At 45.8% G+C, this 12507-nt stretch overlaps 1 protein-coding gene across 1 annotated transcript in view; it reads right to left on the reverse strand.

Moving 5' to 3' along the window:
- Positions 1-12507, reverse strand: part of plekhh2 (pleckstrin homology domain containing, family H (with MyTH4 domain) member 2) — a 30141-nt gene that overhangs the window by 7802 nt on the left and 9832 nt on the right. Inside the window, exons 3-22 of the mRNA XM_084561587.1 lie at positions 11762-11824; positions 11528-11677; positions 11012-11095; positions 10831-10912; positions 9956-10144; positions 8799-9682; positions 8633-8708; positions 8452-8546; positions 8216-8375; positions 7980-8116; positions 6678-6791; positions 6448-6534; positions 6213-6371; positions 5521-5601; positions 5191-5370; positions 4909-5017; positions 4420-4532; positions 3160-3339; positions 2671-2768; positions 737-914 (exon numbers count right to left, since the gene is read on the reverse strand). Of these exons, the coding sequence (XP_084417713.1) occupies positions 737-914; positions 2671-2768; positions 3160-3339; positions 4420-4532; positions 4909-5017; positions 5191-5370; positions 5521-5601; positions 6213-6371; positions 6448-6534; positions 6678-6791; positions 7980-8116; positions 8216-8375; positions 8452-8546; positions 8633-8708; positions 8799-9682; positions 9956-10144; positions 10831-10912; positions 11012-11095; positions 11528-11677; positions 11762-11824 (3219 nt within the window). The remainder of the gene's footprint in view (positions 1-736; positions 915-2670; positions 2769-3159; positions 3340-4419; positions 4533-4908; positions 5018-5190; positions 5371-5520; positions 5602-6212; positions 6372-6447; positions 6535-6677; positions 6792-7979; positions 8117-8215; positions 8376-8451; positions 8547-8632; positions 8709-8798; positions 9683-9955; positions 10145-10830; positions 10913-11011; positions 11096-11527; positions 11678-11761; positions 11825-12507) is intronic.

Genomic DNA, 12507 nt, shown 5'->3' on the forward strand with positions numbered 1-12507 from the left:
CTTCTCCTGTCAGTGGTTTTAATGTTATGCCTGATCGGTGTACACGTCTGTGCATGCACAAATTGCATGTGGCTTCTTTTTCTGTGAGAACTGTGCATACTAAAACAAAGTCTTTGAAGTAAATTAAAACACTGACAACTTAAGAAATACAAGCGAAGGAAGAGTGGAGCAGTTTCCTGAATTAAATGCTAACATCAGTATGCTAACACACAAGTGGCCATGCTAACGTACTAATGTTTAACGGGTATAATGCATATTCTGTTCTGAAATGTTAGCTTGGGCTGTAACTGTGCATGAATAAGAGTTTACGCAACTCCTGGAAATGCAAGAAACACTTTCACCTGATGACTGAGCTAAAATAAAAGCTTAGGGACAATTTACTAAATATCCCAAAAGTTAAATCAAAGTTTCAATGAAAGGCTGAATGGACTGAAACGTATCCTCACATGAAAAGACACTTTGAACCAGACTGGTGCAGGCAGCTGGCACTGATATATTTGATATGCATTACCCACGCACCTCTCTTCCTCTTTGATAATAAAAGAAAATGCATGTCATCACTTCCTCCATGCATTAGACAGAAAAACGGGAAGTGGGCAAACACTCACCAACGAAAAACTGGGATTGCTTCATCTGTTTCGATTCAGCAAAACCAAAAGCATCTTGAAGACGTAAAAATGCAGCAGCCCACCCAGTCATTAACTGTCTTCGAGCGTGGGTGTCGTGTGATTATTACCTGGTATGTGTTGTTGAGGAAGTGAACGGGCACGCTGAAAGGCAGCGAGTGGTGATAGGGATTCCTCAGAAGGATTGACAGGATCTCCATACGGGACGCCCTGGCCTGCCTCTCCCCCTTCTGCTGGGTCCGCTCCATAGAGCGCTGGCAGTAGATGGCATATTTTCCCACCTCCGTCCTGAGGGCGACAAAGTATTCATATGTATAATGTACATTTCTGGACCGTAAACTCGCGCCTTCCACAGCAAAAATGACTCAAATAGAGACGACTGTGATGGAGTTTTGCATCAATTAAACCATGTCAGACACAATTATGACAAAAACATACTTGGACAGATGATGTTTCTTCCTTGTTATAAGAAAAATCACTGTTAAGTTGTGGAAATGTCTGTGTTTAAGTGGATTCACAAGAGTAAGTGTCTCTCAGAGATATTTATCAATACTTCTACTAGATCTCATGCCTCTGAAAGACACCAAGATGTGACAAGGACTCCAAAAGAAGAGAAGGCTTTCATTAAGTCAAAGACATCTCTACGGTCTGCACTGAGCTGAAACCGTTTACTCCAGACTGTAGATGAGAAAAATGGCAATCGGACATCAGTGCTGTTAGAAGAGCATGACGGGATTCTGCAGCTGCAAGATTGTCTGGCTGCAAACAGTTTTGTGCACACAGTGCAGCTGCAAATAACACCTCTGTTGTTGCTAACTCGCTGCAATACGTTAATGATAGCGACACTCACTCGCTCTGATCAGCTTTTAACAGGAAATATGAGGCTGGACAGAGCAACCAAGGGCACAGCTAACCACAAGGGAGAACTTGAAGCTTGTATTTGGCTGGACAAAGTGGTTAAAGCCATATTGGTTTGTTTCTTATCTTAGACGTGTAGAGAAGAATGTCTCAGAAGGAAGAATTCACACCACAATACAACTATTGTAAGTTACTGTAATTAATAACAGAATTTCATTCATATTATTATCTTTATTAATTATTATATTCAAGGTAAGTCTGGCCCTAAGCTGTTGTCGTACCCTCTGTCTCCTCCCTCTCCTCGTTCGGAGGTTACTCTGTTTCTTTTCCCCACCTGTATCTACATGTTTTGTGCTTGATTGCATGAGTAGAATCTGGTGATGATGTGGGACTGTACCAGCTGCCAACTATTCACAATCTGCTCTGCTTTAAACACTGCACCACCACAGCAGGTTTTTTTTTGGCTCCTGTGGCTGACTCTTGCACCAGAGGTCCGTTTTACAAAGCAGGTTCAACAAACTCTGAGTCTAACCTTGCACTCTGAGTTGATCTACTCTGAGATAGGAAACTCAGAGTTTCCCTCATTTCAGGGTTAACAGACTCAGAGTTTTCACTAAACCTGCTTTGTGAAACAGACCCCAGGTCCACAAGTTTCCCAGCAGAACACTGAATTGTCACAAGATGGTCAATGTTATTCACTTCTCCAGTCAGTGGTCATAATGTTGTGGCTGATCAGTGTATATGAAAACATGTAGAAAAGGGGACGAGTTTAAAGACTGAAAGATAGAAAGAGGAATGTGTCATATTAAATGCAAGGAAATTCACATTTATGTTTTGTCCCTGGGAATTTACGCGAGTTTATGCAAAAGCAATCAGGTGTCAACTTTCTGTGTTCTGCTCAAATAAATTTTTTTTTAAAGGTAAAATCAGTGTGGAGGTGAGTTTGACTTTGTTGTGCAGAGCATTCCTAGATAAACACAGCCTCCATGGAAAAGAGCTTCACTGAAAAACAATGATGAATAACATTCCTATGGGTCTCTTGTTTGTCTCTGCTGGGAGTGGTAGATGACAGATAAAGAACTGTATAACTATAGAATACATTTTTTTTCTTTTGTCTTTGGGTAGGAAGGAGGCTCGCACACATGACCATTATTTCAATCTGCCGGTGTTCGGGACATTTTCTCACCTGGAGTCTCCGTGTCTTTTGAGGTGAACCTGGAGCAGCCAAAGGAACGGATGCTGAGGCAGAAACAGTCCGACACACAAGGCCAGAAACTGCCAGCCCTGGAGATTAACACACAAGCACCGTGTCACCACATTGTTTACAAAGTGCCACACGCATGAGTCAGAGAACCCGTGTGGAAAGACCCAGAAGAAAGAAAAGCACACGGACCATGAAACTGACTAAAGCTGTAACTGTCATGTACGTGTATAGAGGATGGTATTATAAATCATTCTGTTTGTCCTTTTGTAGCTCGCTGAGAGAAAATGAAACTTTGGAGCTTCTCTTTTCAGAACTAACAGATACTCCTGGACATTTGTTTCTGCCCTCTGCTGGTGTTACTGCTGATTCTGGACAAACGTTTCCTCCCATTTAAAAACACAAAACAAAACGTCAGCCTGCCCCGTTAACGACGCACGCCGCTGCTGCCACCGTGTGGTTGAAAGTGCGCACCTGCAGGGGTCCCGGGTGGCCGTGAGGCTGCCTCTTGCGGGTCTGTTTGATGAGCTGGCAGAAGAGCTCGTTCTGCAGTTCGGGGTGGGCCAGGCACACCTGCAAGGCACTCTGGGCCAGAGAGACGTGGTAGTCGATGGCCGGAGCGTCGATGGCCACGTTGATGAAAAGCTGACAGGTCTGAGGGGAGACGATGAACGAAAGAGACACAGGAAAAAAAGATAATGATGATGATAATAAAGATAATAAAGTATATCTTTATATATACCTTTGTATATTATTCTTTTTTTTTAATATATATCTTTTTTAAATTTGTAGTTCATTATCATTTGTATCAATTAACAAAGATAATAAGAGACTTCTTCCTGGACCAGAGAGACCTGGACCAGTGGTCACCACGGAGACTACTTCCTGGACAAGAGAGACCTGGACCAGTGGTCACCACGGAGACTACTTCCTGGACAAGAGAGACCTGGACCAGTGGTCACCACGGAGACTACTTCCTGGACAAGAGAGGCCTGGACCAGTGGTCACCACGGAGACTACTTCCTGGACCAGAGAGACCTGGACCAGTGGTCACCACGGAGACTACTTCCTGGACCAGAGTGACCTGGACCAGTGGTCACCACGGAGACTACTTCCTGGACCAATCGTCACCACGGAGACTACTTCCTGAACCAGTGCGACCTGGACCAGTGGTCACCATGGAGACTACTTCCTGGACCAGAGAGATTTGGACCAGTGGTTACCACAGAGACTACTTCCTGGACAAGAGAGACCTGGACCAGTGGTTACCACGGAGACTACTTCCTGAACCAGAGAGACCTGGACCAGTGGTCACCACGGAGACTACTTCCTGGACCAGAGAGACCTGGACCAGTGGTCACCACGGAGACTACTTCCTGGACCAGAGAGACCTGGACCAGTGGTTACCACGGAGACTACTTCCTGCTTCAGTCAAGGACAAGAAATCACCTCAGGAGAAACAACATGAAGACTGAGATTAACTCTCTCCGTTTACATTTAGACGACACAATAAAAGAAAGGTTTCTCTTTTCGCTTTTAATTTGTTATTGGATTTAAAAACAAACTTGGAATACCCCCCCAAAAATATGATCAAATGAGCTCTGCAGACAGCTGTGAGGACATTGCACGTTATTGGCTCAGTTAAATGTGATTACTTCTGTTTTGTTATAACATCGAGGTCTCCTGGACAGAATTGCATATTATTATCACATTCAAGCAGGTGAGTACTTTTACCTTGAAGAGTTTAACAGCCTCTGTCTGCAGAGCCTGTGAGGGCAGAGTGGTGAGAGGAGAAGACAGAGCCTCTTTACTGAAACACAACATGGGATGTCTCCAAATCTGAGAGTCTGAAAGACAGACGGAGACAGTCATTAACACATACAGAAGAGTAAAACGCTTCATATAGAGCACTATACTATACTACACTAAAAGAAAAAGAAAAATAGCTAGACAAAGAAAGAAAATTTAAAGATTTAAAATGACATTAAATAACCCTACAATGATTTAGACGGATTAATTCTTGTTCTGCATAATTTCTGGTACAGGTTCATGTACATTGGTGTCCCTGGCTTGGAGTTATATGGTTATTTATTCTAATTTTGACAGTTTTGTGAATGTAGTTTCACTGTATGTAGTGATGGGGGACAGTACAGACAGTTTTTAGCAGAAAACCGAACTGTAAAAGATCAGAAAAATGAAAAACTCTCTGCAACAAATACTCACTTGGATCTCCGTCCAGCTGGAACAGTTTTCCTACCAGTTGCTCGAACTCGGTGCCGACCTTACCCACGGTGGTGCCCGCTGCCACAGACAGATGGTACAGCCATGAATCCTGTGGAGCCACACATCAGACATGAAATAAGTTTTTCACCTTCTCGCACATGGAGAACAGATGGATTTCAAGTTTAAACTTTAAATATATTTTGGTTTCAAGAGCTTTCCTCATATGTAATGAAGGTTTTCTTTCACTTGGTTTCTAAAGGACACCGTGAGATTGACAGTCACCTTTTCATGACGGGATTCGATGAGCAAGTAAGTCGGCCCTTGCTCCTGCGGGTGGACGGCGATGGTGAAGGCTGCTCCTTGTAAGCCCCGCCCACACGCCTTCAGGTCGTCGTCTGAATCTCTGGACCTGTCCACCTCCTCCACCCGGGCCTCCCACAGCTTAATCTGACCCAGCGGGAACTGGAAACGCAGGCAGACGCACAGTACTGTACGCTCAGACGCAAGGTAACGGCTGAATAGATTATACATCTGACAAAGTTTCACCTGAAAACCGAATTACAGTTTTATTTCTGCACCCTAAGAATAGATTAGAAGGACGTTGAAGCTCACCTTGTCATCTTGGCAGCGGAAGTAGTACAAGGTTTTACCAATGAGGGCGCACCAGACCCTTTTAGAGTAGCCATGCTTCACCTGCAGCAGAGAGAGTAAGAATGTAGTGATGGGTAATGTAGTTAATATGATGATGTTTGAGATGTTACTGCAGATGAAAACACCTTGATTGTTGGCACACACCGATCAGCCACAACATTATGACCGCTTACAGGAGAAGTAAATAACATTCTTGTGACAGTTCAGTGTTCTGCTGGGAAACTTTTGGACCTGGCATTCATTGGTGTGGATGTTACTTAGACATGTAGCACCCACCTAGACCAGACCAGGCACCCCCACCCCATAGCAATGACACTCCTTGATGGCAGCAGACATCCCCAGCAGGATTCAGCCACAAAAACACTTTAGGAACAACATGAAGAACAGCACAAGGTGTTGACCTGGCCTCTAAATTCACTAGATCCCAAACTGATCAAGTATCTGTGGGATGATCCACAGAGGCCCCTCCCCTCAAAGGTCCCCCACTAACAACATCCTGTTTCCAGACACCACAGGACACCCTCAGAAGGCCCATGTCCATTCTCTGATGAGTCACAGCTGTTTTGGAGGCACAAGGAAGACCTACGTAATATTAGGATTGGTCATAATGTTATGCCTGATCGGTGTATTTGTAGAATGAATCACTGTTGAACCTTAATGAGCAGTCCCTTCATGCCTGGGCGGATATCTGGCTGAGTGAAGAGGGGACTAGCAGCTTTCACCCTCAGCACACTCTGCAGCACCCGGAGCCATTCCTCCAACAGGTTAGGAGAGTCAGCCTTCAGGTAGTAGACACGCTTCCCCGTCACAATCTGCACAAAAAGACAAAGAGTAAGTTACTTAGGTTAATCTTAATTAAATCGTTCACTCAAAACTGGGACTTCATACCTGGAGGACCTGTTTGCCGTCTCCACGAGCGATGCTGCTGGTGGCGTTGACCTCGATCTGACCCTGAGGTTTCCTGATCACGTCACTCTGCAGGAGAAAGATAAAGATTTAGAGCTCAGACCAACATCTAACGAGCAGAGTTGTTACACTACATTAAAATCTATCAATGACACATTTATTTGACTTATTTTTAAATAGCATTAAATAGTTAATTAAGACATAAACGTTACAGGTGACTTGTAGTAGAGCAGCTCTCCGTCTTTGAGGACGAACCAGCGTCTCTTCCACGTTTTCTTCCAGGTCTTGACCATTTTCAGCAGGTAGCCCGACTTCTCCATCGGCTCCTACAGGACACGACACTGTTTTATGTAACACCGTGTGCAGGATTTACACCAATCAGGCATAACATTATGACCACCTTCCTAATATAGTGCAGGTCTCCCTTGTGGTGACTCATCAGAGAATGGACATGGGCCTTCTGAGGTTGTCCTGTGGTGTCTGGCAACTTTGGGGCCTTTGAGGGGAGGGGCCTCTGTGGATCATCCCACAGATACTTGATCAGTTTGGGATCTAGTGAATTTGGAGGCCGGGTCAACACCTTGTGCTGTTCTTCATGTTTTTTTTTTTTTAGTTGTTCCTAAAGTGTTTTTGTGTGTGTGTCTGTGTCAGGCTGCATCCTGCTGGGGATGGCTGCTGCCATCAAGGAGTGTCATTGCTATGGGGTGGGGGTGCCTAGTCTGGTCTAGGTGGGTGCTACATGTCTAAGTAACATCCACACCAATGAATGCCAGGTCCAAAAGTTTCCCGGCAGAACATTGAGTTGTCACAACATGGTCAATGTGATTCACTTCTCCTGTCAGTGGTCATAATGTTATGGCTGATCGGTGTACAGGTCTGTGCATGCGGCTTCTTTTTCTGTGTGCACTGTGCATACTAAAACATAGTGTTTGAAGTAAATTAAAACACTGACAACTTGAGAAATACAAGCGTAGGAAGAGTGGAGCAGTTTCCTGAATTAAATGCTAACATCAGTATGCTAACACACAAGTGACCATGCTGACGTGCTAATGTTTAACGGGTATAATGCATATTCTGTTCTAAAATGATAGCTTGAGCTGTAACTGTGCACTAATAAGAGTTTATGCAGCTCATGGAAATGCAAGAAACACTTTCACCTGATGATTGAGCTAAAATAAAAGCTTAGGGACAATTTACTAAATATCACTTCTCCTGTCGGTGGTCATAATGCTGTGGCTGATCGGTGTACATCCAAGTTAAATTTTGATCTTAAATAACATGATGTAATTTTACTACTACTGTAACTTGATGTTTAGTTTAAATGCACTCAATAAACTCTCAGATATATAAAAATATCGTCACTACTAAAGCAGCTGCTAAAGGTAAAGGTCAAATCTAGTACATCTAGTGTGGTGTACTTGCAAAAGGTCATTGTGAAGTCCCCAGCTGCTCGTCTAGACACCTATGACCCGGTGTAGTGAACAGACTGTGGACCAGTGTGACCTGTGACTCACGCTCTTGCCGTTGTCGCTGGCTGAGCTGCAGGTCTTTGGTAGTTTCTGTTCAGGTTCGGAGCACTCCGTGTCGGTGGAGTAGGCATCCGGTGGGATAGCATAGTCGCTCTCTGATGTCATTGAAGCCATGGACACAGCTGGACGGGAGGCAGGGAGCACACAGAAATGAATAAAATGAGAGAAAAAGAGTAAGGACAAGACACTTTTAACATATTTCCAGCAGATGTGTGCTGCACCTCTCTTGAGAGAGCGTGGGCTGCCGGGGCTGCTGTCCTTTCTGGAGCCAGAGGAGGCGTGAGAGCTGCAGATGGAGCCGTCCTCCTCTCCTGAGCTGGACGACTCCTCGGAGCTGGACGACTCATCTGAGAACGGACTGCTGCTCAGGAGAGTGGCTTTCTGCAGGAACAGGGTTGATTACAGTTTATTCACAATACGTAGTAAGACCAGGTGCTTGAAATGAACGTATACTTACTCCCTTCAGAGTAGTGTAAACTGGTGTAGTCATGTTTTTGTAGATGAGGGACGTGTACATTACAAAGGCGGGATAGGACGACTGCAGAGAGGGGTCTACGACACAGATCACACGTCAGTTAGTCCGTTATTGAAGTGGAACATTTTCACTGAATCAGCAGCTCTTTCTTTTACTGCCTTACCTTTGCTAGAAAGGTCTGAGCAGGATGTGTCAGACAGTCTGATTCCTGATTTAGCCACAGCGTAGATCCGACTTTCCTGAGAGGAAAAAGCGACAAGAGGGCAACTCGTTTTGCAAGATTTATGAAATTCAGTCCGTCAATGCAACACTTAAAGTTAAACTCTTACCCAGGAGGGCAGCCTGTGCAAAGGAGGAGTCGGGGGTTTGCTCCCAGATGCAGAGCTGTCACAGTCAGGTGAGGTCTGTAAATGCGGCATGGTGGGAGGTGTTTGTGACCTGGCAAAGGTTTGGGGTGGCGCGTCCCCGCCCGTCTCCATGCTAGCCTCCTGCTGCTGGTCCAGGTCGGTTTCTTGCGGCCGGAGGGGGCGCAGCATGCTGAGGGCGTTGCGCGTTTGGCCGTGCGCCGCCTCGCTGCTGATGGGCGGCTGGCTCAGGTGTTTTTTAGCCAGCGACACGTTCGTCAACCCGAAACCGGCCGGGGTTCTCAGGCGGGGCTGCTTGGGTGAGGCGGGGTTGTCCCTCGGGTCCTGGGGAGGGTTGGGTCGTTTAGGGGTGAGGGCAGGTGTGAGGATGGGGCTGGGTGTGTTGGGCTCACTGGAGGAGGATGAGGAGTCAAGTCTCTGAGACTGGAACCGTTTGTTGAGCTCCTCAGAGGAGCAGTCCTCCAGTTTAGCCCAGTGTCCCTCCTGCTCCCCCTCCTTAGACCCCGACAGAGTTCTGTCCGGCGCGTCCAGCAGGCTGAAGCCGGGACGCTCGGCACACTGCATGTCATCGTCGAACAGAGAGCTGCTGTCATCCGAAGCGGTCAGATAGGTCTCGCTGCCGGGCCGGCTGAACTCCAGACTGCACCCTCCCCCTCTGCCCTCACACTCTCCTCCTTCCCCCTCCGAGGCAGCACTGGAGAGCACAGACGAGACACCACGGGACTCAGGTCCACACGCGTTCTCACCAGGGTGCTCAGGTGCATCGCTGTCCTCCAGGAGTACAGTTTGGTTTGATCTCTGGACTTCACCGTCTGTCCTAGACGAGGCCGTCTGCTTACTACTCTTCTCTGCCAAAGCAAACATGAACACATCTATGAAACCCATTCAACAATAACTGTATGATTTAACAGAGAGCTGAGGAAAGGTTTAGAGGTAAAGCAATTTCACTGCGTTCTGGGTTAAAGCAAAACCTAAAAATATATGTCTACAACTGCATTTCCAATTTAGTTTCTTTAAAAAACTTCCAAAGTCCAAACATGTGTCCAGCTCTTGTCCCGGAGCCCAGACGATTCACAGAAGCTGTTTCCATTACCCATAGTTCTGACTATGTCGGGACTTACCAGTTTTGGCTCGGCCCTCGCTCTCTCCCGATGCGTTGAGGGTCCTCTGGGACGGTGCCGGTCCAGTTAGGACCTGGGGGCTTTTACCCCTCACCTGGAAACAGCCAAATGTCAGGCTGCTGAGACGCTGAGCCTCGCCAGGTCTGCTCAGGACCCCTCGTCCACCACCGCCGCACTTCTGCTCGAAGGCTGCCAACACACACACACACACACACACACACACACACACACACACACACACACACACACACACACATTTTAAAAGGGTTGTGCATGCTCTATAAATTGATCAGCCACAAAATTATGACCTTTAATATCAGTAGCTGCTTTAGTTGTGACTATATTTTTACATATCTGAGAGTCTCTTGAGTGCATTTAAACTAAACATCAAGCTCAAGAGGACTACTAAACTTTAACTGATATACATATACATACATATACTTTTGGACCTGGCATTCATTGGTGTGGATGTTACTTATACATGTAGCACCCACCTAGACCAGACCAGGCACCCCCACCCCATAGCAATGACAAAAAACATGAAGAACAGCACAAGGTGTTGACCTGGCCTCCAAATTCACTAGATCCCAAACTGATCAAGTATCTGTGATCCACAGAGGCCCCTCCCCTCAAAGCCCCCCCCACTAACAACATCGTGTTGCCAGACACCACAGGACACCCTCAGACAGCTCGTGTACATTCTCTGATGAGTCACAGCTGATTTGGAGGCACAAGGGAGACCTACATTACATTAGGAAGGTGGTCATAATGTTGTGGCTGATTGGTGTATATAGAGCCGACTGTATATGCCTTAATAGATGCAAATTAGTTCCTAGCACGTGCTTTAGCTTCGTCGTGAAGGTTTTCATTCTTACCTTGAACTTGTTTCTGTAGCTCTAAAATCTGAGCCTCCTGTTTTTTGTTGGTTTCTCTTAACGCCGCGTTCTCCACCTCAAACTGAAACACGAACAGGTTTTCACGCAAAAAAAAATAAATACTGAATAAGCTTCCACTTTGCCTTTTTTTTCTAACATGCTAACAGCAGAGAACATTTACCTCTGACAACTTCTGCATCACCCACTCTTTGATCTTGGCGGCTTTCTCCTCTACCGTTTTGGCATCTTGAAGTCGGATCTGTTTCTGTTGGAAGTGACACAAACTTGAATTTCTTTCCGGATGAAAACAAGCAGCTGTAGAGTATCTTGAAACACAACGTGCTGGTAGCGAAATATTGAAGAAAGAAGTCAGAAAATGGCACGGCAGATCTGGTCAGTCGTATCATACATTGTGTTTTCTCTTCCTGCGTCTTTTTATTTTCTTTTACAAGCATTACAATGAATTTTCATACGTCCATTGGTGGGCCAGGAGTTTTCCCCGCTCCCCTTCTGATCTTGTTTATTCACGCTTCTAGCTCTTACTTATCCACATTCCACGTACATGACGGGCCTTTCAGTGATCCAGGTGTGAAGCTGTCAGATCATATCTAACTGCGCGTCCTTCTCTGATAGAAAATAAAACCTTCATCTGGCGCCGAATCTGTTAAAAATTCTTTCGAGTGTGCATATGTTTCACCTGCTCCTCCAGCTGCTGCTCCAGCTGGGCAATGACGTCCTCCTTCTCCTGCACCAAGGCCTGCAGCTCCTGGCACTGTTGAAACAAGCGCACCTCCGAGTCTCCGGACTCGCCGTCCGCAGCCTTGAGCTTCTCCTCCATCCACTGCACCTGAAAAAAAAAAAAACGCCACGCATAAATACACTTTCACGTGGCCAGACGTGTGGAAAACACCTTTTCATGGTGGGTCCTTACTTGCTGGTGAGCGGTGAAAGCCTGTTTTTCTGCATCTATCACCTGCGTCTCCAGCTGCTGTATCTGGGAATGCAAAAAAAAAGTGTTACAATATCATCCGTTTACTTGACCTTACTTGAGCGTATTTTCCGACAGCTTTAAATTTCCCTCCGGCGTTTTTAACCTGAGCGTCCGCGCAGGGATGAAATGTCAACCTGACGTTCTGCGGCCAAACGCAACAACACCAAATAAAGACAAAGAAAGTCTCGCGCGTCGGAGACGTAATGAGAACTCTCAAGATAACGCTGCTGTGCTGCACCAGGAAGGAGCAGATGCCATACAGCTGGTCCTGGGTTTTATTACTCCGAGGAATGCTTATAATCACAATCACAAAGACTCGGCATCTAATTGCTTTAATTTGTACCACAATCTACGGGCTTTCTTTATCTTCAACAGCTTAAACTACGCGTGCTTTCCACATTTAAATTCACTACAATCAGTTGCTTTTGTTATCTGCGTGACAGTAATTTAAATGTCATCGATTATGCTTTAATGTTAAACTACCGTGAAGTTATTTTCACTGAAATCTGAACTCAGATAAAGAGTGTTTGCCTCCATAAGGATAAATCTGAGGCATGCTACCAAATCAGGTCAAGATCAGAGTGCTAAAGCTGATAAAATAACAAGATTTACTATAAAACGTCAAGTACGGCAGCGTCCCCTGACAAGAAGAAGCTTCCAGCTCGCGTTGGCAACGGAGCCGTTTA

This window comes from Chelon labrosus (assembly GCF_963514085.1).
Source record: "Chelon labrosus genome assembly, chromosome: 15".
NCBI classification, from domain to species: Eukaryota; Metazoa; Chordata; class Actinopteri; order Mugiliformes; family Mugilidae; genus Chelon; species Chelon labrosus.